Here is a 27,990-nt window from a genome sequence, read left to right on the forward strand (position 1 = left end):
AACATAACGTTGTATTCATATGAATCAAAACACATCTACTGAAAGCATGTCTGTCCTTACATATTAAAAGATTTGAGTCCATCATTACTTGTAGATTCACTGAAGGGAGTTTTTCTTGTAAGAGATTATTCATACTAGGGAAAAGAAGTTTACTCAGGTAATTTAGAGTGTTATTTTGTAAATGTTTTACTGACATTTTCTGGGCTGCCATAAGCCAGAACAATGCTGCTGCTTGACAATTGTGACGTCACAGTGATGGTACAAGGGATATGATGTCATGCCGGAGATATTGCTACAATCAAATGACATCATTTGTGGTGATATCTCCAAGGAGGTATCGCTTGATCTCACACAAGGGATATCTACCGTTGGAGATATTTTTGGATGATATGACTTTTTACGCCTGCTTTGCCTCAAAAGGGACATTTCGCCGTGTTCATAGTATGATTTTCCTTATATGGAGAATGGCATCTCATTCATAAATCACGTGACTCAACCTTCAGCTCTGGAGAAAAGAAACACAATACAAAAGTATCAAGGTTCAATTTATTAAAATAATAAGTTGGTACACTACGCCGTTTCCCATTGAACTTCAAAATTATGCTGTGTCTGAAAAGAAAGAAAGATGAGGCTTAGTTGGATGTGTTTACAAATGTATACGCTATGTAGAACGGACTATATCATCTACAGGTGGGTGGCTGGCCATGGTGTAGGGTGCAGTCAAGCGTTTAACTTGTCGGACGGAGTCTAGTATAGTCCGTATCAGAAAAATTTAAGTCTGACCGAGGTCACGTTACGCCCGTGAGCGTGCATGCCAACGTCCGCCATCTTGTTATTAGACACGTGTTGTTCTACGTTTAACGATTGGTCAAGTAATTAATTGATGATTGCATCCGATCAGTTGACCCTTTATTAACGTAATAGAATATCTGGGAGATCTTTCTACATTTACCTGTTCCTGGGCGTTTAAATCCTACCACGCATAGCAGCACCCCCCCCCCCCCCCCCCCCCCCCCCACCCCCCCACCCCCCCTGCTGTCTGTCCAGGTTAAGAATTTTAGACACATTTGCCCAACAGTAAACTCGACCCCTTTGTTTTGACAGGTGCAGTCCTTTTGACAAAATTCATTTTCAGTTGAAATACTGGGTGTACTTGAAGGTAAGTGGTTCGGGAACAAGGGGGTATAAGGTTAAATGATATTCTGTAAGGTACAGTGACGGAGCTTGTGAAGGACGGTGCAAATTCAACATCTACTGAAGAAGAAGCTTATGAAGGCTTGAATCGTAGCTACGGTATGTGTCAGCGACCACTAGATGTCCGATAGTAATAGCAGAGCAGTAAAGCAATGATTTCGTACCACAAGCATGCAGTACGGGGACCAGTTCCACCCTGAATTATCAAGGGAAAAGTACTACAGTTACCTGAAAACCTGAAATTGTAAATCAATAAAAATTGAGACTGCTCAGTGATCACAGATTTTATTCAGGTTTTTGAGGGCCTATGGGAATTCCTTTGACAAATACAGCAACACTTAATTTGAATTATCACTACATTTGTCAAGGGCACAACTGGTATGTGCTTAAAACTTAATAAGACATACCATAGGAATTCCATAATGCCATGATACTCCTCCAGTATACAATCCCAGAGCATCTACCACCATCTCTCGTAGTGAATGCTTGGTTCAGTGATGCCACAAGCCTTAAGCATTGTTTCTATACTTGCTATCATGGGGGATGGACCACACAGGTAGCACTCCACCTTCCCTGGTTTCAACCTGTCCGTCACTTCGTGTATGTGCTGCTCTTTGATTCGACTGTCTGTGAGAATAAAGATAAAACATACATTTCGCTGACATCCCTTATTAAACTATTGAAGACGTGTGATTTGTTTTGACCCCCAACATCCCAACCTACCCCACCCCTCCGCCCGTTTTATGGAGAAGGACGGCTTGGCAGCAACTGACACTGTCATAGATGTTTCCACTAAGGCTAAACCCGTGACAATGCTGTTGAATCATGGGTAATAATCAGGGGGATTTTGGGATTGAAACCCACAAACAACATATTCTTTCACCGTTAGTTTGATTTTATGCCGCTTTTAGCAACATGCCAGCAGTATATTGTCATTGTATTATTTCGGTGGACACCAGAAATGGGCTTCACACATTGTACCCATGTAGGAAATCGAACCAGGGTCTTCGGCGTGACGAGTGAATGCTTTTACCATTTGGCTACCTAAACCGCCCCCATTATGTTAAGTCAAAAATAGAATCTGCTTGTAATAATAGGATAACACAAGCCTACTGCTGGAAGATAAGAAATATCAGATATATGATGTACACTTACTGGCTTTGTTCAAAATGTATTTATTAAGTTTTAGAATGAATCACAACATTAACTATTATAGTTGTTTTGGCATCTGGAATATTGGGCTTTTAGCATGGTGTCACCATTGATGTAGCTGTAGACCTGCTCAGCTCAAATCTGCAGCAACTGTCAGTAAGGTTTCCCACTTGATGTTAAAGTGGTTTTAACAAATGTTTAAGGCTTTGAAGATCTGACTTGTACTTCACTGAAAAACAGGACCAATAGGGAATCAGTGAGTGAGTATGATTTTACGTTGCTTTTAGCAATATTCTAGCAATATCACGACGGGGGACACCAGAAATGGGCTTCACACTTTCGGCCCATGTTGGGAATCGAATCATATGATTGTCTATATCTCATGTATAATAAAAATCAATAAAAAAATCTAGATAGTTTCCGCAAGACACAAATTCACGCACAAAAAGTGTTTTGTTCAAACAAAATCCTCAGGCAACAATGATTATTATGAGAATGAGTTTTGTGTATAATGGAAATATACAAATATCCCTACCAAAAGTGGACTGGTATAGATCAATATTATGTATCGACAAATAGAACGTTTCTCTGAAGGCCGTGCTTATGGTATAGAAAGTGAATGTAAACGGACGACATTTTCCATGTTACATTGTGTAGAACTAACTTTATCTACGTGTACCTACGACGGTGCATATAATTCCGCATGTACCACACGTTATAACAAAGAACAAATATATGGATACGCTGCAACAAGTTTTAGAATTCAACAGTTATTGGCAAAATATTTACTTCCGCGAGACAACAAATCACGCACAAACCTTGTTTCCACAAACTCCCTAGGCAACAATGATTGTTAGCTATGGGCGCCATTTTACTATTTCCTCCCTACATATTAATATCACTTAATGACTTTAGATACTAGTATCAATAAATCGAATATCGAATCCGCCTCGAAGGTCGTTTGGACAATGAATAAGCATGAATTTCGCAAACGAGTCCCGTTTCATGAGCCGATTATGCGGCACAGATAAAACACGGAAACAGGTTTGTGGAAAATGGGGCGAAGCGTTTTGTGTTTTGGCAATTTTCGTTTACTGATTGCGTTAGTTTGTTTTCTCGATATTTGTCTTCTCAGTAACTACGGGCCTATATAATTTTGGTCCGTGCAGGAACAAACGGGAACCAGTCAATGTGGAGTGTTGGCCAGAAGCTGGGTTCCATCTCTTCATTCAGTAAGTTGAAACAGCCTGGTTCCCCGGGTATGCCGCGCTGGCGCTACATAGTGTAAGCTGGGCCCCGTCTCTGATATCAGACTTTATTGGCATAGTCTAGCGCCAGCGTAGCATACCAAGGGAACCAGGCTGTATCTGTAATAACAACCAATGGAATTAACTATTACTATACACTGCGGGACGAAGCTATTAATAGTTTTGGTATTCCCGTTTTTCAGTTTTCTTTAAGAACAGCGAGCAAAAAGCCAGTGTAGAAACATGAACTCACGAAAAAACTTTAAATGGCAGTAAGAGAAGGACAATTGATATGATGGGATCATATTTAGGACGGGACGGGAACTTCTTGTTGCTGTATATCGAGCAAGATGATGAAAGTGAAAGCGAAAGTAGGATTCGCTCTACCGCGCACTGCAACGGAAGTACAGCTAGATGTGTCAACCAGGATGCTGTTTCAAGTACCAGTCTACCACTTCTCAACATGCTGAAGGCTTGCAACGTATTCCGCGACGTAGTGTTCCGTGAGTATATTTGGTATAGTATTATGTAATCAGCTAGTAATATATGTACACAGTATTCGGAGTCTGTGTAACAGACACGTGGGCATGCAGACAAAACGTCCGGAGTGATTTGAAAACCCAAATGTTCAAGCAGATTTCAGACAGGGATGTTGAATTCATTTTATGAGCGTTGTGCCGCCGTTGGTCCATCTGTCGTTAGACTGCCAAACCTATGAATATGAAACTTTGCATGAATCATACAAGCTATTGTATCTCAGTCCTATCAAGTGCTCATATAAATGTTCATCAAACTTTGAGCACGGCCGCCATTTTGAGGTCAGTCTGTTTGTCCTTGTCTGTCTACTTCCTGAATATCTTCTCTGGTGTGACACTGATTGAGCTGAAGCTTGATGACATCCCTATATGTTAAAGACGTTGAAATGCAATTTTTGATGTGGCTGCCAAGACACTCAAAAGTTCTGTTTTTCTGATATTGTACATTTTGACCTTGATTAACCTTCATGTTTTGATGCGAGGTGAAATGGTGTTTAACGTCACGTCCCAAATTGTGAGCGTGTGCATGTATGTGCATGTTCGCGTGGTTGTACTACTCCGGACTAATGCTTTATAGTGCTAACCCTCTGAGATACCAATCCGCAGTTTAACATGAATACACCACTCAGAAACAATATACTGACCCAAGCTTTCCAGTCCTTGTTTTAGCCCCTTACTGTGTCGGGCTGAGTGACAAGTACCTTCTTTTAATGTCTTTTGGTAGGATACGGCCAGGGATCGAACCACTGACGTTCTATCTCTAGACCAAGGAGATGGTCTTACGTTATGACCATGACCTTTCAAATGTATTTTTAGCCCAGTTAAACTCATCATTTCCAAAACTGAGGAAGCTGAACTTTGGCAAGTATGTTTCACAACCATGAATGAATTTTGACCCTCGGCAATCCCAAGACAGAAAGCTGAACCCTTGCATGCACAATAATTACTATATGAGAAGGCTTCATCTGGAATTTATCTTTGGTAGACATGCAATAATAATACCATAAAAAAGAAAAAAAACTAATGTAAATCAACCAATTATATTAGGTTACGTTATATTTAAAAAAAAGATTCTTGGTTTGACGTGGGATGTATTTTTTTTACAGATAGTCTTTAATTTTTTGGACAGTTACTGTGAATATTTCTGGGTGTCTGTAGACACCAGAGAAATAGGACTTTGGAATATGACATAGCAGTCATTATTCTTTTGTCAGCATATTAAACAAATTAGGAGGTCATTTCAAAGAAGTTATCACAAATTCTTTGGAACCTCCTCAAATGTTACATCAAAGAAGAAGGTTCTGAACGTGTGGTACTCTTGTTATATCATGGACAGTGTTCATAAATGAGATAGGAAGATGCATTTTGAGAATAAAAAATACCAATGTTTTTGTTAATATAAACAACAAAGCCCTTTTCTTAATCAAAGAAATCTCTGCTCAATACAGAGGACATTATAAAAAGTGTGTTGTAAGTAAAGTTTTAACCATGAAAACCCAAATGGGATACTGAAATGATGACCTGCAATCTTGATATACAGCTGGTGAGCTACAGTACCCATGACACAATGATGTCGGACTGGCTTCACTTATTGTCACAGCTTGATTAGATTCCCCTCCATTTTCACAGATAGTGCATGGCGATGTGAAGAGAACTGTGATGGCCAGTACAGATGAAGACTGTGGACACCATCTGGTAATGGCAACTTCTGGTGAGCAGTCTAAAGGTCACATGGCTACTTCTGGTGAGCAGTGTGAAGGTCAAATGACAACTTCTGGTGAGCAGTCTGAAGGTCAAATGGCAACTTCTGGTGAGCAGTCTGAAGGTCCCATGGCAACCTCTGGTGAGCAGTCTGAAGGTCACATGGACACTTCTGAGCCTCAAGGACATTTGGCTATTTCTGATGTTGACATGGCAAGTTCAGCTGGGGAAATCTTCACAACAGAGGATGACTCTGGAAACAGCGTGGTCAGTTCAGACGAGGAACCTGGAGGTCACCTGGTATTGGCTGGTTCAGCTGAGACCGAGGAGGACCTTGAGCTAGTGAGCCAGCCACCAGTGAAAAGATTAAGAACAGGTGGGTGTCACTGTTGCCCCCCAAAATGTCACCCTGTTTGTCATTTTTAAAATAATTTACCCAGGAACACTATTTACAATTTGATTCATCAAGTGAATTATGTCCATCTCTTAAAAATATAGGAAAAATAAAGTAGTGTTATGTAGCTCGGACGTGCACGCATGCACACATTGATTAGTCATCCTCAAATTTAGTACATATCCTCCCCAGGGCCTGTAGGTTTCTCAGTATGTAAGCTAGAGTCAAGCTGCTTCAATCTGGTTGTGGAGGCACATTGTGTGGTGGTGTGCAATGATTGTCAAGGTGCTTCGATCTGGTATGATGTTGTAGAGGCACATTAAGTGGTGGTGTGTAATGAATGTCAAGGCGCTTCAGTCTGGTATGAGGTTGTAGAGGCACATTGTGTGGTGGTGTGTAATGATTGTCAAGGTGCTTCAATCTGGTATGAGGTTGTAGAGGCACATTGTGTGGTGGTGTGTAATGATGGTCAAGGTGCTTCAATCTGGTATAAGGTTGTAGAGGCACATTGTGTGGTGGTGTGTAATGATGGTCAAGGTGCCTCAATCTGGTATGAGGTTGTAGAGGCACATTGTGTGGTGGTGTGTAATGATTGTCAAGGTGCCTCAATCTGGTATGAGGTTGTAGAGGCACATTGTGTGGTGGTGTGCAATGATTGTCAAGGTGCTTTAATCTGGTATGAGGTTGTAGAGGCACATTAAGTGGTGGTGTGTAATGAATGTCAAGGCGCTTCAGTCTGGTATGAGGTTGTAGAGGCACATTGTGTGGTGGTGTGTAATGATTGTCAAGGTGCCTCAATCTGGTATGAGGTTGTGGAGGCACATTGTGTGGTGGTGTGTAATGATTGTCAAGGTGCTTCTATCTGGTATGAGGTTGTAGAGGCACATTGTGTGGTGGTGTGTAATGATGGTCAAGGTGCTTCAATCTGGTATGAGGTTGTAGAGGCACATTGTGTGGTGGTGTGTAATGATTGTCAAGGTGCTTCGATCTGGTATGAGGTTGTAGAGGCACATTAAGTGGTGGTGTGTAATGATGGTCAAGGTGCCTCAATCTGGTATGAGGTTGTGGAGGCACATTACTTGGTGGTGTGCAATGATTGTCAAGGTGCCTCAATCTGGTATGAGGTTGTAGAGGCACATTGAGTGGTGGTGTGTAACGATGGTCAAGGTGCTTCGATCTGGTATGAGGTTGTAGAGGCACATTGAGTAGTGGTGTGTAATGATTGTTAAGGTGCTTCGATCTGGTATGAGGTTGTAGAGGCACATTGCGTTGTGCTGTGTAATGATGGTCAAGGTGCTTCGATCTGGTATGAGGTTGTGGAGGCACTTTGTGTGGTGGTTTATTATGATTTCTGGGGCCTTCTAGAAACATTGATAAAGTGGCTGTTTCTTGTCTACAAGGTAAGATGAGACTTATACTTAGACCTTTTATATTCTTGTTTACAAAGTAATTCGGGGGGGGGGGGGGGGGGGGGGGGGGTATATAGCGTTCCATCTGTTTGTCCTTTCATCCATCCGTCCGAGCTTTTGTACGGCCAATAACTTTTTAACCATGCACCAAACTTGCTACACACATTTACCACAATGGGTACTTGTGCCTTTTGCTAGTTTGAGGATTCTGAATTTTTTAATTTTTGCCGTTTCCATGGACACATTTAGAAACATCAAGAATGTATGTTGTGCTAAGCATTGGTTATCCCACACTAGATTGAAATATATTTGCAAAAACATGTGTTCATTTCAAATTCATAATGCATCCTCATGGGGTTGCAAAGGAAAGGGCAGTTCCTCTGACTTAAAGCAACAGGTATATGTCATTAATGAACAAACTATTTACTATTTTTTGTTGACCAGCTGGGATAATGCGGGTATGTGATCTTTGTTAACTTTCTTTCTTGTTTCTGTTGCAATCATCATGCAAAAATTACTTATTCCATACGTGTTATCCCTTCCAGGCAGTGGAATCGGTGCTGTCTGTCCATTCTTCCAAATATCACACTCCGTACTTGTCATCCCCGCCATGAAGTGGTAGCGGTATATTGGAATCGCTGATGTCTGCCTGTTTGTGAAAGACTGTTCCATAGTTCTTGATCAAATGTTGCACAGTATCTAATTTTGAAATTTCTTCGTTTGGTTTCCATCACAATAAATTGAGTGTAGGTTCAGATAGATGAGGCCAGGGTTTATTTCCGGAGCATAACTCAAAGACCATTTATTATTTCTTGATCAAATGTAATGAACCCCATACCTCTCTCTCCCCTTCTCTCATTCGGGTAATAATGAACTTGGCTATTACCTGTTGAACTTCATGTGTTGCTTATTAACTTGATTCATGATTTACATGTTTTGATCTTCAGCAATTGTTATTGCTGGGATAAGATTATTATCTAAAGAACCTAAAACTTCTAAATGATGTACACTCCACTCTTGAGCACTGCAATAAAATTAAATGATGTTATTCAATGTGTAAAGAGAATATCTGATCAATTCAAATGTTGGTTACCGATGATTTCTGATATATTGGTGTTGACAGGTGACCATCCTTCAGGTGGCTCCCAGGTGGCGAACACTCTGAACATCATGACTGGACAGGCCGGACAAGGAACACTTGGGAGAGGTGAGTGTTCATGGCTGAAGGGTCAGTAAACTACTAGATCTTGTGCAAGACTCTTACCATTCTCAGCGAGAAGGTGGTGCCGATCATCAATCAGAATTTTATTCCCCTTGTCCCAAATGCCACCCTCATGTACTGATGGGTGATGGAGTAGTGTATACTAACTCCAGAAGTATTGACAATGATGTTGTGCCAGACTCTGTTAAACACTTCTCAGAGCAGATCAGTGCTTATTTTCTGATGATGTGACCTCCCATGGAGGTGGCGTAAGAGCTTAACACAGAGAGGTATTGTATCGAATTAAAAGTTAAGATTTAAATTTGGTTGAATTTGTTGAAGAGGGTTGAAACTGGCAAAATGGCAAACATTGCCATTATTAACAAGACTGAATGAAGAGGGCTATAAAATATGAATATAGTTGTGTACACTAAGTCAGGAACACATCTGTGTGATGTATAATCCAGATGCATTTTACCCCCCTAATGATTAACACAAGAAGATGTTTGTAGTTAGCAAATATTTTGTAGTTTAATTTTAACATCCAAGTATTTGCTGGGATGGTTAATAGTTTTCATTCCTCCACAGGTACCCTTGATTTGCGCACAGACGAGGCGAAGAAGATTTTTCTTCAAACTGAACCCTACAAAGACGTGAAACGAAAATTGAAGGAATTTGGACATGTGACCATCTGCGGAGCTTCGGGAGAAGGCAAGACAACGATGGCTCTGGTGTTGGGTTCACAGTATAGATGCAAAGGCTACGAGGTCGTGTTTGTGGACAACATTGAGAAGTTTGACTTAGACCAGTGTCTTAGTAGCCACCCCAGAGTATTCCTCATAGTAGATGACATGTTTGGTACTGTTGGATTATCTGCGAATACATCACAGGTGAAATCATTTCTAAACAACCTTCTCCTCCATTTAGAACAAAAGGGGAGTGCGGAAAAGCTGCAGTCAGAAATGCATGAAAGCACTGATGCTGTTGGTAAATCCAGAAAGAAAGAGCAGAGTCAACCAGAATTTCAAACAAAAGATAGTGATGCTGTTGGTAAATCCAGAAAGAAAGTGCAGAGTCAACCAGAATTTCAAACAAAAGATAGTGATGCTGTTGGTAAATCCAGAAAGAAAGTGCAGAGTCAACCAGAATTTCAAACAAAAGATATTCGTGTTGTCTTCACATCAAAGTCATACAACTTCCATGATGGACTTGCAAAACTGCAGTACGAGGGTTTCAAACTGTTCAAAGGTCAAACTGTAATGGATTTAACCACACAAGATAAATACTGGCTTTCTGACAAAGAGAAAAAGACAATATTTGAACGACATAGGAAAGCTCTCGGTGACTGCTCCATGCAACATATACCTGATTACAGTGAGCTGGAAATCTGTTCAAATATCTTTGGATTCCCTCTTATTTGTAAACTTTGTTTTGAATTTTCATCTTTCTACAAAAATGGAAAATCATTTTTCAAGGAACCACTGTTTTATCTCAGGTTAGAGCTAAAGCGTTTGCTTGAAGAGAGAAATGACCGATCGGCCATTCTGGTTCTGATGCTACTGTGTGAAGACAAATTGGACCTGAGCAAGTTAGACAGTGAAGGTGAGGATAAGGAAATGGACAGCCTGGTCAAAACTGTTTTACAGATGATGTCTGACGCTACACGTTCAGGCATGTACAAAGCAGCTAAAGGTTTGAGAGGTACATTCTTCACAAGAGGAGACACTGTTGGCTTTGCTCATTCTTCAATCTATGATGCTTGTGCGTGTGCCTTGTACAATATCAGTCCAATCTTTGTTTTGAAGCACTGCAGTGATGACTTTCTGTTTGAAAGGGTACAAGGTGACAAGGTTGAAGAAACCAAAGTTGATGATCATCTCCATTTGATATATGTCTCAGAGAATTATGATGACCTACTTACCACAAGGTTTACACAGTCTATTAAACAAGGACAGTTTTCTAAATCAGTGACACATCCAATTCTCAAACAAGACGCCACAGTTTTCAAGCTGCTCAAGAAACTTCATTGTGATCGGACAAAACATCTTTGGTTTCACAAGAAAGAGAAAGGACAATGTTTTCTGTACTGGGCAGTTCTTGGACATAATGCACGTCTAATTACAGATATAGAACACACAACTGGAGAAGAGTTCACTCAAGGAGAAATCAGTGAGGCCATGGAAGGATGTGCACAAAGCAACAATGTGACAGCATTGAAATGGCTGTTCAGCAGGAGTGAGAAACATGACCATCAGTTGACACTGAACAGACTTTTGTTGGTAGCTGCTGAAAGTGGCAGCTCTGACATACTTGTGTATCTGCTGCAGGAAGGCGCTGATATTAACACAAGGGACAAGGGAATGCAAAACATCTTCCATCTTGTCTGTAAATCAGGATTGGAAAAAACCCTGAAAGTCCTGTTAACCAGGAAACCTGGGAATAATGTTATAAACTCTGTTGATGTGAATGGCAGGACCCCTGTCATGGTTGCAGCACACACAGGATCAGAGGGATGTTTTAAGTTACTGCAGACAACATCAAATTTGAAAGTGAAAGATAAACATGGCAGCGGAATTATTCATCTTGCCTGTCGTGGTGGGAACACTGCTATAGTACAACATGTCCTGTCTCCATCTAACATCAACAGCAGAGGGGTGCATGGATGGACAGCAGTGATGCAGGCAGCTGTCAGTGGACATCAAAGTGTGTTTGACCTTGTGTCCAACCAAGCTGACCTCACACTGGTGGATACATATGGTAATAGTTTACTTCATCTTGCCTGTCAGGGTGGAAACACAGCTATAGTACAACATGTCCTGTCTCCATCTAACATCAACAGCAGAGGGGTGCATGGATGGACAGCAGTGATGCAGGCAGCTGTCAGTGGACATCAAAGTGTGTTTGACCTTGTGTCCAACCAAGCTGACCTCACACTGGTGGATACATATGGTAATAGTTTACTTCATCTTGCATGTCGTGGTGGAAACACAGCTATAGTACAACATGTCCTGTCACCTTCTAACATCAACAGTAGAGGGATGTGTGGATACACACCAGTAATGGTGGCAGCTTTTAGTGGACATCAAAGTGTGTTTGACCTCCTTGTGTCCAACCAAGCTGACCTCACACTGGTGGATACATATGGTGACAGTTTACTTCATCTTGCCTGTCGTGGTGGGAACACTGCTATACTACAACATGTCCTGTCTCCATCTAACATCAATAGTAGAGGCAGATATGGATGGACAGCAGCAATGAAGGCAGCTGTCAGTGGACATCAAAGTGTGTTTGACCTCCTTGTGTCCAGCCAAGCTGACCTCACACTGGTGGATGCAGATGGTGATAGTTTACTTCATCTTGCCTGTCAGGGTGGGAACACTGCTATAGTACAACATGTCCTGTCTCCATCTAACATCAACAGTAGAGGGAGATATGGATGGACAGCAGCAATGAAGGCAGCTGTCAGTGGACATCAAAGTGTGTTTGACCTCCTTGTGTCCAACCAAGCTGACCTCACACTGGTGGATACATATGGTGACAGTTTACTTCATCTTGCCTGTCGTGGTGGGAACACTGCTATAGTACAACATGTCATGTCTCCATCTAACATCAACAGCAGAGGGGAGTATGGATGGACAGCAGTGATGCAGGCAGCTCTCAACGGACATCAAAGTGTGTTTGACCTCCTTGTGTCCAACCAAGCTGACCTCACACTGGTGGATACACCTGGTGACAGTTTACTTCATCTTGCCTGTCGTGGTGGGAACACTGCTATAGTACAACATGTCCTGTCTCCATCTAACATCAACAGCAGAGGGGTGTATGGATGGACAGCAGTGATGCAGGCAGCTCTCAGTGGACATCAAAGTGTGTTTGACTTCCTTGTGTCCAACCAAGCTGACCTCACACTGGTGGCTGCAGATGGTGATAGTTTACTTCATCTTGCCTGTCATGGTGGGAACACTGCTATTGTAAAACATGTCCTGTCTCCATCTAACATCAACAGTAGAGGCAGATATGGATGGACAGCAGCAATGAAGGCAGCTGTCAATGGACATCAAAGTGTGTTTGACCTCCTTGTGTCCAACCAAGCTGACCTCACACTGGTGTCTATATCTGGTGATAGTTTACTTCATCTTGCCTGTCGTGGTGGGAACACTGCTATTGTAAAACATGTCCTCACACCTTCTAACATCAACAGCAGAGGGGAGTATGGAAGGACAGCAGCAATGAAGGCAGCTGTCAGTGGACATCAAAGTGTGTTTGACCTCCTAGTGTCCAACCAAGCTGACCTCACACTGGTGGATGCAGATGGTGATAGTTTACTTCATCTTGCCTGTCAGGGGGGGAACACTGGTATAGTACAACATGTCCTGTCTCAATCTAACATCAACAGTAGAGGCAGATATGGATGGACAGCAGCAATGAAGGCAGCTGTCACTGGACATCAAAGTGTGTTTGACCTCCTTGTGTCCAACCAAGCTGACCTCACACTGGTGTCTATATCTGGTGATAGTTTACTTCATCTTGCCTGTCATGGTGGGAACGCTGCTATAGTACAACATGTCCTGACACCTTCTAACATCAACAGCAGAGGGGAGTATGGAAGGACAGCAGCAATGAGGGCAGCTGTCAGTGGACATCAAAGTGTGTATGACCTCCTAGTGTCCAACCAAGCTGACCTCACACTGGTGGATGCAGATGGTGATAGTTTACTTCATCTTGCCTGTCAGGGTGGGAACACTGCTATTGTAAAACATGTCCTGACACCTTCTAACATCAACAGCAGAGGGGAGTATGGAAGGACAGCAGCAATGAAGGCAGCTGTCAATGGACATCAAAGTGTGTTTGACCTCCTTGTGTCCAACCAAGCTGACCTCACACTGGTGGCTGCAGATGGTGATAGTTTACTTCATCTTGCCTGTCGTGGTGGGAACACTGCTATTGTAAAACATGTCCTCACACCTTCTAACATCAACAGCAGAGGGGAGTATGGAAGGACAGCAGCAATGAAGGCAGCTGTCAGTGGACATCAAAGTGTGTTTGACCTCCTAGTGTCCAACCAAGCTGACCTCACACTGGTGGATGCAGATGGTGATAGTTTACTTCATCTTGCCTGTCAGGGGGGGAACACTGCTATTGTAAAACATGTCCTGACACCTTCTAACATCAACAGCAGAGGGGAGTATGGAAGGACAGCAGCAATGAGGGCAGCTGTCAGTGGACATCAAAGTGTGTATGACCTCCTAGTGTCCAACCAAGCTGACCTCACACTGGTGGATGCAGATGGTGATAGTTTACTTCATCTTGCCTGTCAGGGTGGGAACACTGCTATTGTAAAACATGTCCTGACACCTTCTAACATCAACAGCAGAGGGGAGTATGGAAGGACAGCAGCAATGAGGGCAGCTGTCAGTGGACATCAAAGTGTGTATGACCTCCTAGTGTCCAACCAAGCTGACCTCACACTGGTGGATGCAGATGGTGATAGTTTACTTCATCTTGCCTGTCAGGGTGGGAACACTGCTATTGTAAAACATGTCCTGACACCTTCTGACATCAACAGCAGAGGGCAGTATGGAAGGACAGCAGCAATGAAGGCAGCTGTCAATGGACATCAAAGTGTGTTTGACCTCCTAGTGTCCAACCAAGCTGACCTCACACTGGTGGATGCAGATGGTGATAGTTTACTTCACCTTGCCTGTGAGGGTGGGAACACTGCTATTGTAAAACATGCCCTGACACCTTCTAACATCAACAGCAGAGGGGAGTATGGAAGGACAGCAGCAATGAGGGCAGCTGTCAATGGACATCAAAGTTTGTTTGACCTCCTTGTGTCCAGCCAAGCTGACCTCACACTGGTGGATGCAGATGGTGATAGTTTACTTCATCTTGCCTGTCAGGGTGGGAACACTGCTATTGTAAAACATGTCCTGACACCTTCTGACATCAACAGCAGAGGGCAGTATGGATGGACAGCAGCAATGAAGGCAGCTGTCAATGGACATCAAAGTTTGTTTGACCTCCTTGTGTCCAGCCAAGCTGACCTCACACTGGTGTCTATATCTGGTGATAGTTTACTTCATCTTGCCTGTGAGGGTGGGAACACTGCTATTGTAAAACATGTCCTGACACCTTCTAACATCAACAGCAGAGGGGAGTATGGAAGGACAGCAGCAATGAGGGCAGCTGTCAGTGGACATCAAAGTGTGTATGACCTCCTAGTGTCCAACCAAGCTGACCTCACACTGGTGGATGCAGATGGTGATAGTTTACTTCATCTTGCCTGTGAGGGTGGGAACACTGCTATTGTAAAACATGTCCTGACACCTTCTAACATCAACAGCAGAGGGCAGTATGGAAGGACAGCAGCAATGAAGGCAGCTGTCAATGGACATCAAAGTGTGTTTGACCTCCTAGTGTCCAACCAAGCTGAACTCACACTGGTGGATGCAGATGGTGATAGTTTACTTCATCTTGCCTGTGAGGGTGGGAACACTGCTATTGTAAAACATGCCCTGACACCTTCTAACATCAACAGCAGAGGGGAGTATGGAAGGACAGCAGCAATGAGGGCAGCTGTCAATGGACATCAAAGTTTGTTTGACCTCCTTGTGTCCAGCCAAGCTGACCTCACACTGGTGGATGCAGATGGTGATAGTTTACTTCATCTTGCCTGTCAGGGTGGGAACACTGCTATAGTACAACATGTCCTGTCTCCATCTAACATCAACAGTAGAGGCAGATATGGATGGACAGCAGCAATGAAGGCAGCTGTCACTGGACATCAAAGTGTGTTTGACCTCCTTGTGTCCAACCAAGCTGACCTCACACTGGTGTCTATATCTGGTGATAGTTTACTTCATCTTGCCTGTCGTGGTGGGAACACTGCTATTGTAAAACATGTCCTGACACCTTCTGACATCAACAGCAGAGGGCAGTATGGATGGACAGCAGCAATGAAGGCAGCTGTCAATGGACATCAAAGTTTGTTTGACCTCCTTGTGTCCAGCCAAGCTGACCTCACACTGGTGTCTATATCTGGTGATAGTTTACTTCATCTTGCCTGTGAGGGTGGGAACACTGCTATTGTAAAACATGTCCTGACACCTTCTAACATCAACAGCAGAGGGGAGTATGGAAGGACAGCAGCAATGAGGGCAGCTGTCAGTGGACATCAAAGTGTGTATGACCTCCTAGTGTCCAACCAAGCTGACCTCACACTGGTGGATGCAGATGGTGATAGTTTACTTCATCTTGCCTGTGAGGGTGGGAACAGTGCTATTGTAAAACATGTCCTGACACCTTCAAACATCAACAGCAGAGGGCAGTATGGAAGGACAGCAGCAATGAAGGCAGCTGTCAGTGGACATCAAAGTGTGTTTGACCTCCTAGTGTCCAACCAAGCTGACCTCACACTGGTGGATGCAGATGGTGATAGTTTACTTCATCTTGCCTGTGAGGGTGGGAACACTGCTATTGTAAAACATGCCCTGACACCTTCTAACATCAACAGCAGAGGGGAGTATGGAAGGACAGCAGCAATGAGGGCAGCTGTCAATGGACATCAAAGTTTGTTTGACCTCCTTGTGTCCAGCCAAGCTGACCTCACACTGGTGGATGCAGATGGTGATAGTTTACTTCATCTTGCCTGTCAGGGTGGGAACACTGCTATAGTACAACATGTCCTGTCTCCATCTAACATCAACAGTAGAGGCAGATATGGATGGACAGCAGCAATGAAGGCAGCTGTCACTGGACATCAAAGTGTGTTTGACCTCCTTGTGTCCAACCAAGCTGACCTCACACTGGTGTCTATATCTGGTGATAGTTTACTTCATCTTGCCTGTCGTGGTGGGAACACTGCTATTGTACAACATGTCCTGACACCTTCTAACATCAACAGCAGAGGGGAGTATGGAAGGACAGCAGCAATGAGGGCAGCTGTCAGTGGACATCAAAGTGTGTTTGACCTCCTAGTGTCCAACCAAGCTGACCTCACACTGGTGGATGCAGATGGTGATAGTTTACTTCATCTTGCCTGTCGTGGTGGGAACACTGCTATAGTACAACATGTCCTGACACCTTCTAACATCAACAGCAGAGGGGAGTATGGAAGGACAGCAGCAATGAGGGCAGCTGTCAGTGGACATCAAAGTGTGTTTGACCTCCTGGTGTCCAACCAAGCTGACCTCACACTGGTGGATGCAGATGGTGATAGTTTACTTCATCTTGCCTGTGAGGGTGGGAACACTGCTATTGTAAAACATGTCCTGACACCTTCTAACATCAACAGCAGAGGGGAGTATGGAAGGACAGCAGCAATGAGGGCAGCTGTCAGTGGACATCAAAGTGTGTTTGACCTCCTAGTGTCCAACCAAGCTGACCTCACACTGGTGGATGCAGATGGTGATAGTTTACTTCATCTTGCCTGTGAGGGTGGGAAAACTGCTATTGTAAAACATGTCCTGACAACTTCTGACATCAACAGCAGAGGGCAGTATGGATGGACAGCAGCAATGAAGGCAGCTGTCAATGGACATCAAAGTTTGTTTGACCTCCTTGTGTCCAGCCAAGCTGACCTCACACTGGTGGATGCAGATGGTGATAGTTTACTTCATCTTGCCTGTCATGGGGGGAACACTGCTATAGTACAACATGTCCTGTCTCCATCTAACATCAACATTAGAGGGAGTGAAGGATACACACCTGTGATGAAAGCTGTATTCCATGGACATAGAGATGTGGTTGACCTCCTTGTGCAGCATAAAGCTGACCTCACACTTCTAACAGACAGTAATGAGGACATTGAATGTGTAGCTCAGATGAGAGGACATCCTACACTAGCCAAGTATCTTCAAACAGTTAAACATCCTCACTGATTAAGCTGCGTGTTATGTGTTCTAAAGGAAATTTATTGATTGTGTATTGCAACTATGTTCTACACTAGAACATTCATTCTTGCAGACTTGGAAACACTGTAAACATTTAGTCAATACATTGTGCTTATTTTGTATTTATGCTGTATATATTTCAACAGTATTTCTTAAGTGGCTGTCAACATTTGAACCTGTTGCCTACATATGGAGGTGAGCGACATTGCTGAGGCACCATATTAACAGTTAAGTCAGTTTTCTCAAATTTTCTCTGAGAGAAAATTATTTTTCCATTATTCAATCTGAATATATAATATATTGAGAGTGAGGTGGAGCTTTTCGTCTCCAATAGACAGGAATATCGTTGAAATGATGATTTTACAAACTTCCCATCTTTTTCTGATACGAAGAGCTAACACTGACCATTCATGTATTGCCAGACAGCTAGCATTGTAGAAATGTCCTAATTTTGTACATATATTGTGATTGTAAATTTTGGCTCAGTTTGTAATAAACTTCATTCATCCTTGAAGGTTGATGGTTTTGCTAGTTTTTCTTTCAAATCCAGAATAAACTTAACCCTACAATCACATTTATAGACAGATTTAGCTTGGACACCGACCTCCTTCAGTAAGGAGAACATACACGTCTCTTCTGAATCAGCATTCTTCACGAGCCGACAGTTACGTAAAATAATGAAATGCCGTAACTTGTTACCTTATTTAATTACATTCAACAGCAATCACTGACGATTGGTGAACTGATGGTGTCACAATATTTACTAGATTTGCAGGTACTGAAATTGGGTTTAAAGTCACATCCCAGAATATTGCACTTACCGGTATATAGCGATGTTGGTGTGTGTGTGCGTGCGTACTAGTCGGGACTGATGCCGATTTATAGTGATAGCTCACTGAGATACTGCAGTTTAACATGAATGTCCCACTCAGACACAGTATACTAACTCCGAGCCGACCAGTCCTTGTTTTAGCCCCTTTATGCTGATTGCCAGACATGGTAACAACAAGTACCATCTGTTAACGTCTTTTGGTATGACGCACCTGGGTATTGAACCCCATACCTTCCACTCTCTGGGCAGACGCTCTACCACTAGACCACGGAGGCGGTCTCTGGGCGGACGCTCTACCACTAGACAACGGAGGCGGTCTCTGGGCGGACACTCTACCACTAGACCACGGAGGCGGTCTCTGGGCGGACGCTCTACCACTAGACCATGGAGGCGGTCTCTGGGCGGACACTCTACCACTAGACCACTGAGGCGGTCTCTGGGCGGACACTCTACCACTAGACCACGGAGGCGGTCTCTAGGTGGACACTTTACCACTAGACCACGGAGGCGGTCTCTGGGCGGACACTCTACCACTAGACCACTGAGGCGGTCTCTGGGCGGACACTCTACCACTAGACCACGGAGGCGGTCTCTAGGTGGACACTTTACCACTAGACCACGGAGGCGGTCTCTGGGCGGACACTCTACCACTAGACCACGGAGGCGGTCTCTGGGCGGACGCTCTACCACTAGACCATGGAGGCGGTCTACTAGATTTATAAATAGTAAAGGTGATTTTCGTGTCATTTCATCATTCCTCTTTATTGCACTATCCATCTTGGACTGAAGAAGTGAGAAATTGGTGGCCAGGATCAGGCTTGACCAAGTTCCTCCTCAGTGAGCGACACCTTCGTTACACTCCCGGAAACATTCCTGATAACAGTGTGGGCGCGGCCATTGCAAGAATCTTGAAACTTGCCCTCATAGCCCAAATGTAGCAGTGGTTATACTTCTTTATGTCTTTGGGAATGCCATCATAGTGAATTTTAAAAAGATTAACGACTGACCATTAATCACTGGATTGTCTGTTCCAGACACAATTATTTACAGACCTCCGTCATTTAGCTGGACTATTGCTGAGTGCGGCGTTAAACAACAAACTAACCAACCAAATGAATTTACCTTTTTGTTTGTTTTTTTATCAGATTGGTTCTAGATTCTATCAGGGGTAAGAGTATTAGGTGTTAGGTCACTTGTTTGTAAACATGATGGTCGGGTCAGCTGCGAGTTCAACTCCAAGCATGGTTGTAGCCACCTATCACAGTGGTGAGCTTTGACTGGTAGCGGAGATAGTATAGAGAGCTCCGCGAAGAGGCTATCGCTATGAGGAGCTCGATGCTTGACTTGCAAAGGGACACAACTCTCAAGTGCCACCCATCTTTCCTTTCACGTCAGATAACACAGGCATCCAATGTGGCCTTCCGAGTCCTAATCATGTCAGCGCTGGTTACCATATGCCCTCTTCTGTTCATCGATTAATATCAGTTATTCCATGTTTCTACCAGGGAGTTATAGTATTTAAGGTCCAAGAGGATCTGGAAATGACCGCATTTGTCTGGGAGGTTTCATCAGACGTCTGACAGCCCATAATGCAGTGCAACAATGCAGATCTTATGGTAATTTCAGACGTATGTTAAGGTCATCATTACATATTATAATTAATAAGATAATTAATAATCAATGGTCATCATATATATCTGACTGACTCCAACAAATGTATCCGACAAATCCAGTCATAATTTGAGAAACGGAACATCATCTTTCAAAAGAACATTTAACATTGATTCCCTCAATACCTGGGACAAACTCAGTATTGATACTGAAAGAAGTCCTACTTAACCTGCATTTAAAGCTGTTATGAAACAATTAAGAGATTTCTAGTGGAGGCCCCTGTATGCTATTTAGTAGGACCGCTACTATGGGCTATGGAAAGTACCGTGAAAAAGGTTTGCTAATGTGTGCGGTAGGATTTACAGCACACTTCCTCAACCTGATTGGTTACAAATCATTAAATAGGTTGGAACACTAGTACACCAATCTCTTCTTTAATTACTTATCTGCAAATACATAGACTTTTTTTATGGAAAGGGAACTTTGTATCAAAAACCAAAACCAGAAACAAGATGTTACCCCCCTTGAAAACACCTGAGGTTTTGTTTTTGACTCAGGGGATGGTCCAGATACTCAGGGGTGGGCCCAGTAAAATCATGGGATGACCCACCTACTCAAGGGATGGTCCAGTTACTCAAGGGATGGCACAGTTACTCAAGGGATGGTCCAGATACTCAAGGGATGGTCCAGGTACTCAAGGGGTGGTCCAGGTACTCTAGGGATGGTCCAGGTACTCAAGGGTGGGCCCAGTTACTCAAAGGTGGGCCCAGTAACTAAAGGGATGGCCCAGTTACTCAAGGGATGACAAAGTATCTCAGGGGATGGTCCAGATACTCTAGGGGTGGGCCCAGTAAAATCATTGGATGACCCACCTACTCAAGGGATGATCCAGTTACTCAAGGGATGGCACAGTTACTCAAGGGATGGTCCAGATACTCAAGGGATGGTCCAGGTACTCTAGGGATGGTCCAGGTACTCAAGGGTGGGCCCAGTTACTCAAAGGTGGGCCCAGTTACTCAAAAGATGGCCCAGTTACTCAAAGGATGACCAAGTTATTCGTGGGATGGTACAGTTACACAAAGGATGGCCCAGTTACTCAAGTGATTACCCAGTTATTCAAGGGTAGGCCCAGTCAAATCATGGGATGACCCAGTAACTGAAGGGTGGGCCCAGTTAATCAAGGGATGACCCAGTTACTCAAAGGATGGTCCAGTTAATCAAGGGATTACCCAGTTAATCAAGGGATGACCCAGTTACACAAAGGATGGTCCAGTTACTCAAGGGATGGTCCAGTTACTCAAGGGCTGGGTCAGTTACTCATGGGATGGCACAGTTACTCAAGGGATGGTCCAGATACTCAAGGGATGGTCCAGGTACTCTAGGGATGGTCCAGGTACTCAAGGGTGGGCCCAGTTACTCAAAGGTGGGCCCAGTTACTCAAAAGATGGCCCAGTTACTCAAAGGATGACCAAGTTATTCGTGGGATGGTACAGTTACACAAAGGATGGCCCAGTTACTCAAGTGATTACCCAGTTATTCAAGGGTAGGCCCAGTCAAATCATGGGATGACCCAGTAACTGAAGGGTGGGCCCAGTTAATCAAGGGATGACCCAGTTACTCAAAGGATGGCCCAGTTACTCAAGTGATTACCCAGTTAATCAAGGGATGACCCAGTTACACAAAGGATGATCCAGTTACTCAAGGGATGGTCCAGTTACTCAAGGGCTGGCCCAGTTACTCATGGGATGGCACAGTCACTCAAGGGATGGTCTAGTTACTCAAGGGATCGCACAGTTACTCAAAGGATGACCAAGTTATTCTTGGGATGGTACAGTTACACAAGGGATGGCCCACTTACTCAAGTGATTACCCAGTTATTCAAGGGTAGGCCCAGTCAAATCATGGGATGACCCAGTAACTGAAGGGATGGTCCAGTTAATCAAGGGATGACCCAGTTACTCAAAGGATGGTCCAGTTACTCAAGGGATGGTCCAGTTACTCAAGGGCTGGCCCAGTTACTCAAGGGATGGCACAGTTAGTCAAGGGATGGTCCAGTTACTCAAGGGATGGTCCAGATACTCAAGGGATGGCCCAGTTAATCAAGGGATGGCCCAGGTACTCAAGGGATGAGCCAGATACTCAAGGGATGGCCCAGTTACTCAAGGGAGGGCCCAGTTAATCAAAGGATGGCCCAGTTACTCAAAGGATGGTCCAGTTACTCAAGGGATGGTCCAGTTACTCAAGGGAAGGCCCAGATACTCAAGGGATGGCCCAGTTATTCAGGGGATGGTCCAGTTACTCAAGGGATGGTCCAGATACTCAAGGGATGGCCCAGTTAATCAAGGGATGGCCCAGTTACTCAATGGATGACCCAGTTACTCAAGAGATGGCCCAGTTACTCTAGGGATGGCCCAGTTAATCAAGAGATCGCCCAGTGAATCAATGGACGACCCAGTTAATCAAGGGATGGTCCAGTGACTCAAGGGATGGCCCAGTTACTGAAGGGATGGCCCAATTACTCAAGGGATGGCCCAGTTACTCAATGTTTGGCCCAGTTACTCAAGGGATGGCCCTGTTACTCAAGGGATGGCCAAGTTACTCAAGGGATGGCCCAGTTACTCAAGGGATGACCCAGTTACTCAAGGGATGGCCCAGTTACTCAAGGGATGGCCTAGTTACTGAAGGTTCGGACCAGTTACTCAAGGCATGACCAAGTTACTCAAGGGATGACCCAGATACTCAAGGGATGGCCAAGTTACTCAAGGGATGGCCAAGTTACTCAAGGGATGGCCCAGTTACTCAAGGGATGGCCAAGTTACTCAAGGGATGACCCAGTTACTCAAGGGATGGCCCAGTTACTCAAGGGATGGCCTAGTTACTGAAGGTTCGGACCAGTTACTCAAGGCATGACCAAGTTACTCAAGGGATGACCCAGATACTCAAGGGATGGCCAAGTTACTCATGGGATGACCCAGTTAGTGAAGGTTTGGCCCAGTTACTCTAGGGAAGGCCCAGTTAATCAAGAGATGGCCCAGTGAATCAATGGACGACCCAGTTAATCAAGGGATGACCCAGTTACTGAAGGTTTGGCCCAGTTACTCATGGGATGGCCCAGTGACTCAAGGGATGGCCCAGTGAATCAAGGGACGACCCAGTGACTCAAGGGATGGCCCAGTTATTCAAGGGATGGCCCAGTTACTCAAGGGATGGCCCAGTTACTGAAGGTTTGGCCCAGTTACTCAAGGGATAAACAGTCTTTAATATTATGTTAACCGTGTCAACCATGTTAACAGACAAAGCGAACTTACAAACAAAGTTGTCTCCTTTCCCAGCCGTCTCCTCTGTGATGAAATACATTGATGACATGTTGTTTGACTTCATATTGCATAATTCATCAATTCTTTTCTGAAAAACAAATCAAATATCAGTACTGGGTATCAGAAATCTGAACTATCAAGAAAAGTTCCTTACACCTGGATCATTAAAAGATCTCAAAATATATTTCACTCAACATACTTAGCTGTCTCAATGCTGAATGGTCAATTTGTATTACTTCACACGTATTACCACAGCAATAGTATTTTCCTTAAAGTGATACACGAACATGATGTTTAATCAGGATCAGGGGAACTTCCACATTCAATAACCACGGGTGGCCCAGTCACCTAGATTCACTGTGCAGAGTTGCTTCCCATTGGCACGCCAGAAACCCACGAATGTGGGTTCGAATCCCGGTTCGCCCAGATTACGTTTCTAGGTTTGCCAGCACCATACCCGTGCTTGTGGGTTTCAGCGGAGTGAGGCCTGCATCACTTCTGGCTTTCCTCCCACACTATACTGACACTTCTCCTGGCTTGGTCTTGTGTTCACTGTCCGACTGTCATTTGTTTCATTTTGTTTTATTAGCGCCTCGCCCAATATTATTCTGCTCACTTAATATGACACCAGGTACAGCAACTAAAGACACCACCACAAATTTATTATGCCGAAATGCTTTCACTATTTGGTGTTTTTATTGCACATGTATATCATGTCAAACTAAAAACTTCACACCAACAACCCTTAACCCTCATGGTGCCTGGATCAAAGGGAGACTACTCTTCAAGCCTTAGCAGGCAAACCTTGTGGAAATGTTTAACTATAGTCTTTATCAATAAAGTCATGAACGGGATTTTTGTTTAAAATGTCTGTCCTTGCACATCACAATTAATTATATAAAAACACAAACAGTGTTGAATAACCAATGTACCAGAATTTGTATGTGAAATATATGAGGTGGATGTGTGAAAATCCAAGATGGCTGTTACTGGCATACAGTCTCACATTTGGTGAGTAACAACCATATTAGATTTTCAATGACGGTTTACGGGCTCGTGTGGTGTCAGTAGTTCTGCTCTCATGGGTCAATCTCACTTTGAGGCATAATGAAACAAGATATGTGTCTATCTATCGTCACTATGAAGTGGTGTACAGAGGAATCATAGGCTAAATGTTCAGTCGTCAAAGATAAGCATTTCATGTCAAACAAAACGTGAATTAATTCCCATTTTACACCAGGTTCTGTATTGCTTATGTAGAAATTACACCTCGAACACAGGATGAAACAATCTGTACATTTATTTGACTGCAGTCTGAAGTGCAATCCACAGATCCAACTGACAGTTTTCTGCAAATGCATGCTTTGTATGACTATAGAATGTTGGATTCGGCAAGGAAGTGAGTTGCCACTGTGCCAGCTTTAAACAAAATAGACAACAGGCCTCAAAGAGAAGCCGGGTCAACGGCTTGCACAAAATTAATAAATGCCCTGGGGCCGGCCACGTGCACAAAATGATCTTAGCGCTAAGACTATTTTAAGCCTGTGTTCAAGTATGGGAGTTAAGATCATCTTTGCGCTAAGATCGCTTTGTGCAAGTGGGCCCTGGTGTCTAATAGAGAAAATACAGATTGCATACTAAACCCCATTCTATTTTCAGTTGAACTGTGAGAATAATTTAAATATAAAAAATATAATACCGATACTAACTTTAAAACCAGACCTGAAAGTAAATGAAAACTGTCACCATACCCTAAACAAAAGTTCCTCCTTGGTTTTGGCACTGAACATGAGGATGACCTTGTTTGGGCACATGATGCGTGTCGTCGCCATCTGCTGCAGATCATGAACGTGGCTCAGCATACTCATGAGGGGGTTGATCCCGACCCCACCCGCCACCAAAAGCAGGTTTGTGGGAGGCTCCTCGCCTGGCTGAGGGTCATAGAAGTAGTCGCCACCCACACGCAGGTCCACTTGAGCCCCCACCTTGCACTGGTAAACATGAGCCAAGCATACCGGTAGATGCATAAATAAATCTTGGTATGTCAGACCGAAAACAGAATTAGTTCAATGGAAGTTTATTACACTGATACTGATTGGTAATTGCTGAATACAGACTCTGTACATTAATGATTAAATTGGATCATGTTGATCAGAATGTGCAATCAAGAGGAGATGTTTATGACCAATGACTCAGAATGCTTTGCATTTTTTAATAAGGCCATTGGCAGCCATATTTGATTTACGATCAAGATGCCTTGAACCGAACTGAGTACTACATAAGGTGATCGTCTCACAAAGTTTCAAGTCTCATGCCCTTTAAGTTTTTGCGAAGAAGATCTTTTTAATCTTATGTTTCCAAGTCAAAAATGGCTATCTGGCGGCCATATTGAAATTCCAGTTTTGATCCCTTGAAGACACTTAATCCCCTTGAAGTAACACACATCCACACAAATTTCAGATGAATCCATTGAGTCATTTCAGAAAAGAAGTCAAAATATAAAAAGTTTATGGCTGCCGCCAATGTCTGTTCATCACTGATAAAATTTCTGATAATTTTGATCAAAAATTAATCAGCAACTGACTTTTGTACTACCCAGTTAGTCCCACTGAGATAATGATAGAGTTATTCTGAAGACTGTTAGAATTTCAGGCTGATTTTTGGTGTTCTTATGTGTTATTGCTGTCCAGGCCAGTAAGATTACAGGTTAACTTCTACTGCTATGTATTAGTTTTTTAATTCATATATCGACAAATTATGTCACTAGTTCCAAATCTAGAGAAAAAATCCTTTTTCGTCTAGTCGGCATGAAAATACTTGTTTCAGGTAACCTGACCAAACCACTGTTTCACTTGCGACCCAAATGTCAGATTAAATGTTCTGTATATTATCTTTGCTGATGCTGGACCAACAAATAGGACATACACTGCCACTGACATCAGAATAAACATGAATGTACATGTCAAACATTATAATTACCCTTACATAAATAATCTGTTAGGGCCATGTTACCTGAAACAGATTTTTTTGTTCTTGGCCCAACATAAAAACCAACAGGATCTGATGCCAATGCACAAGTTTGGGCAAGTGTTCTCAAATTGTTTTGACCACAGGCTGCTCAGATATCCAAAGGTCTGTGGTTCGATCCCCGGACAAGTGGTTCCAAAAGATGTAAAAATATGGGACTTGTGGTTACCCTAGGCACTCTGCATTAAGGGGATAAAACAGGGACCGGTCAGCACGGTGTAATCAGACTGTGTCTGGGTGGGGTACGACAAGCATAGGTTGCTGTTGACCTTTTCTAACTCGGGTCCCCATGAGGTAATAACGATACTTAGTAACGATGACCGTCTCCGTGGTCTAGTGATAGAGCGTCCACCCCGAGAGCGGAAGGTCGGGGGTTTGATTCCCGGCCGCGTCATACCAAAAGTAGTTTAAATATGGTATTTGTTGTTACCCTGCCTGGCGCTCGGCCATACAGAGCTAAAACAAGGACTGGTCGGCTCGGAGTGAGTATACTGTGTCTTAGTGGGGTACCCTTGTTAAACTATGGCATGGTATCTCACTCGGCTCTCGCTATAGAACCAGCATTAGTCCTGAATGTACAAGAAGCCCCCCTCCCCACCACACACAAGTCACTATATGAGTGCAATATTCTTGACAGATTTCTAGATTTAGATATGTAGAATTCTTGTCCAGATTTATTTAGAGATTGCTGTCATATAGCTGGAATACTACTGCGTGCAGCATTATTCCAGGAAACAAACATTCCACACAAATGTTACTAAACGAGTCAACTGCACAATCAGACCTTTGTATGCACCCAGTGTGCAGGTGGATGAGGGCTTTGTTTGACTGCCAGTTGCAGCATCCCGTCCCTATGTAGCAGACCCGGTGACGACCGCATGGAGAAGCCCCCTACTGTATCTACACCAGGGATGTGGCTATCAACCTGAACACAACACCATATCATGGTAAAAACAGTATTAGCGACCAGGTGACGACCACATGGAGAAGCCCCCTACTGTATCTACACCAGGGATGTGGCTATCCACCCTGAACACAACACCATATCATGGTAAAACAGTGTTAGCGACCCGGTGATGACCACATGGAGAAGCCCCCTACTGTATCTACACCAGGGATGTGGCTATCCACCCTGAACACAACACCATATCATGGTCAAAACAGTGTTAGCGACCCGGTGACGACCACATGGAGAAGCCCCCTACTGTATCTACACCAGGGATGTGGCTATTCACCCTAAACACAACACCATGAAATTGAATACCTAGACATTTATACCAACGATTTCGAGTTCTTGATCTCCAAAATAAAAGGATAATTTCGTTTGTCTTGCTACACCTAAACCGAAAATTACAATTTTTGTTTGATCTATGTTAACAGTCAGTTTCCATGTTGTAGAGTATATTGTAAAGAAAGTGGGTTTTGTTCCGAATAACACAGTATCTTCTGCCTATAGAAGAAGAAATAATTGTGCA

General features: G+C 43.5%; 2 protein-coding genes across 8 annotated transcripts; one reads left to right on the forward strand and one right to left on the reverse strand.

The window, feature by feature from the left end:
* LOC125376684 (oxidoreductase NAD-binding domain-containing protein 1-like) lies at nucleotides 1–27,459 on the reverse strand. Of its 2 annotated transcripts, XR_007219209.1 has the most exons (5): nucleotides 27,300–27,459; nucleotides 25,240–25,479; nucleotides 23,480–23,576; nucleotides 1,602–1,821; nucleotides 1–609 (listed from the first exon to the last, which is right to left on the reverse strand). XR_007219209.1 is itself a non-coding variant. In XM_048388400.1 (4 exons), the coding sequence occupies exons 1-4, from the start codon at nucleotides 27,393–27,395 to the stop codon at nucleotides 1,655–1,657; spliced, it is 600 nt and encodes a 199-aa protein (XP_048244357.1). In that variant the 5' UTR covers nucleotides 27,396–27,459; the 3' UTR covers nucleotides 1,059–1,654. The 2 variants fall into 2 exon arrangements, 1 of the variants encoding a protein (XP_048244357.1); XM_048388400.1 differs by lacking the exon at nucleotides 1–609 and having other exon boundaries at nucleotides 1,059–1,821.
* On the forward strand, nucleotides 3,241–18,246 carry LOC125376312. Of its 6 annotated transcripts, none has more exons than XM_048388363.1 (5): nucleotides 3,241–3,578; nucleotides 3,905–4,096; nucleotides 5,759–6,206; nucleotides 8,757–8,840; nucleotides 9,423–18,246. In XM_048388363.1, the coding sequence occupies exons 3-5, from the start codon at nucleotides 5,789–5,791 to the stop codon at nucleotides 17,714–17,716; spliced, it is 8,796 nt and encodes a 2,931-aa protein (XP_048244320.1). In that variant the 5' UTR covers nucleotides 3,241–3,578; nucleotides 3,905–4,096; nucleotides 5,759–5,788; the 3' UTR covers nucleotides 17,717–18,246. The 6 variants fall into 6 exon arrangements, with proteins under 6 accessions (XP_048244320.1, XP_048244321.1, XP_048244323.1 ...); XM_048388364.1 differs by lacking the exon at nucleotides 3,241–3,578 and having other exon boundaries at nucleotides 3,846–4,096; nucleotides 9,423–9,932; nucleotides 9,996–18,246; XM_048388366.1 differs by lacking the exon at nucleotides 3,241–3,578 and having other exon boundaries at nucleotides 3,847–4,096; nucleotides 9,423–13,264; nucleotides 13,655–18,246.
* Nucleotides 27,460–27,990: the final 531 nt, after the last annotated feature.

The sequence above is a fragment of the Haliotis rufescens genome, unplaced genomic scaffold (assembly GCF_023055435.1).
Source record: "Haliotis rufescens isolate VD_foot unplaced genomic scaffold, xgHalRufe1.0.p SCAF_10, whole genome shotgun sequence".
NCBI lineage: Eukaryota > Metazoa > Mollusca > Gastropoda > Lepetellida > Haliotidae > Haliotis > Haliotis rufescens.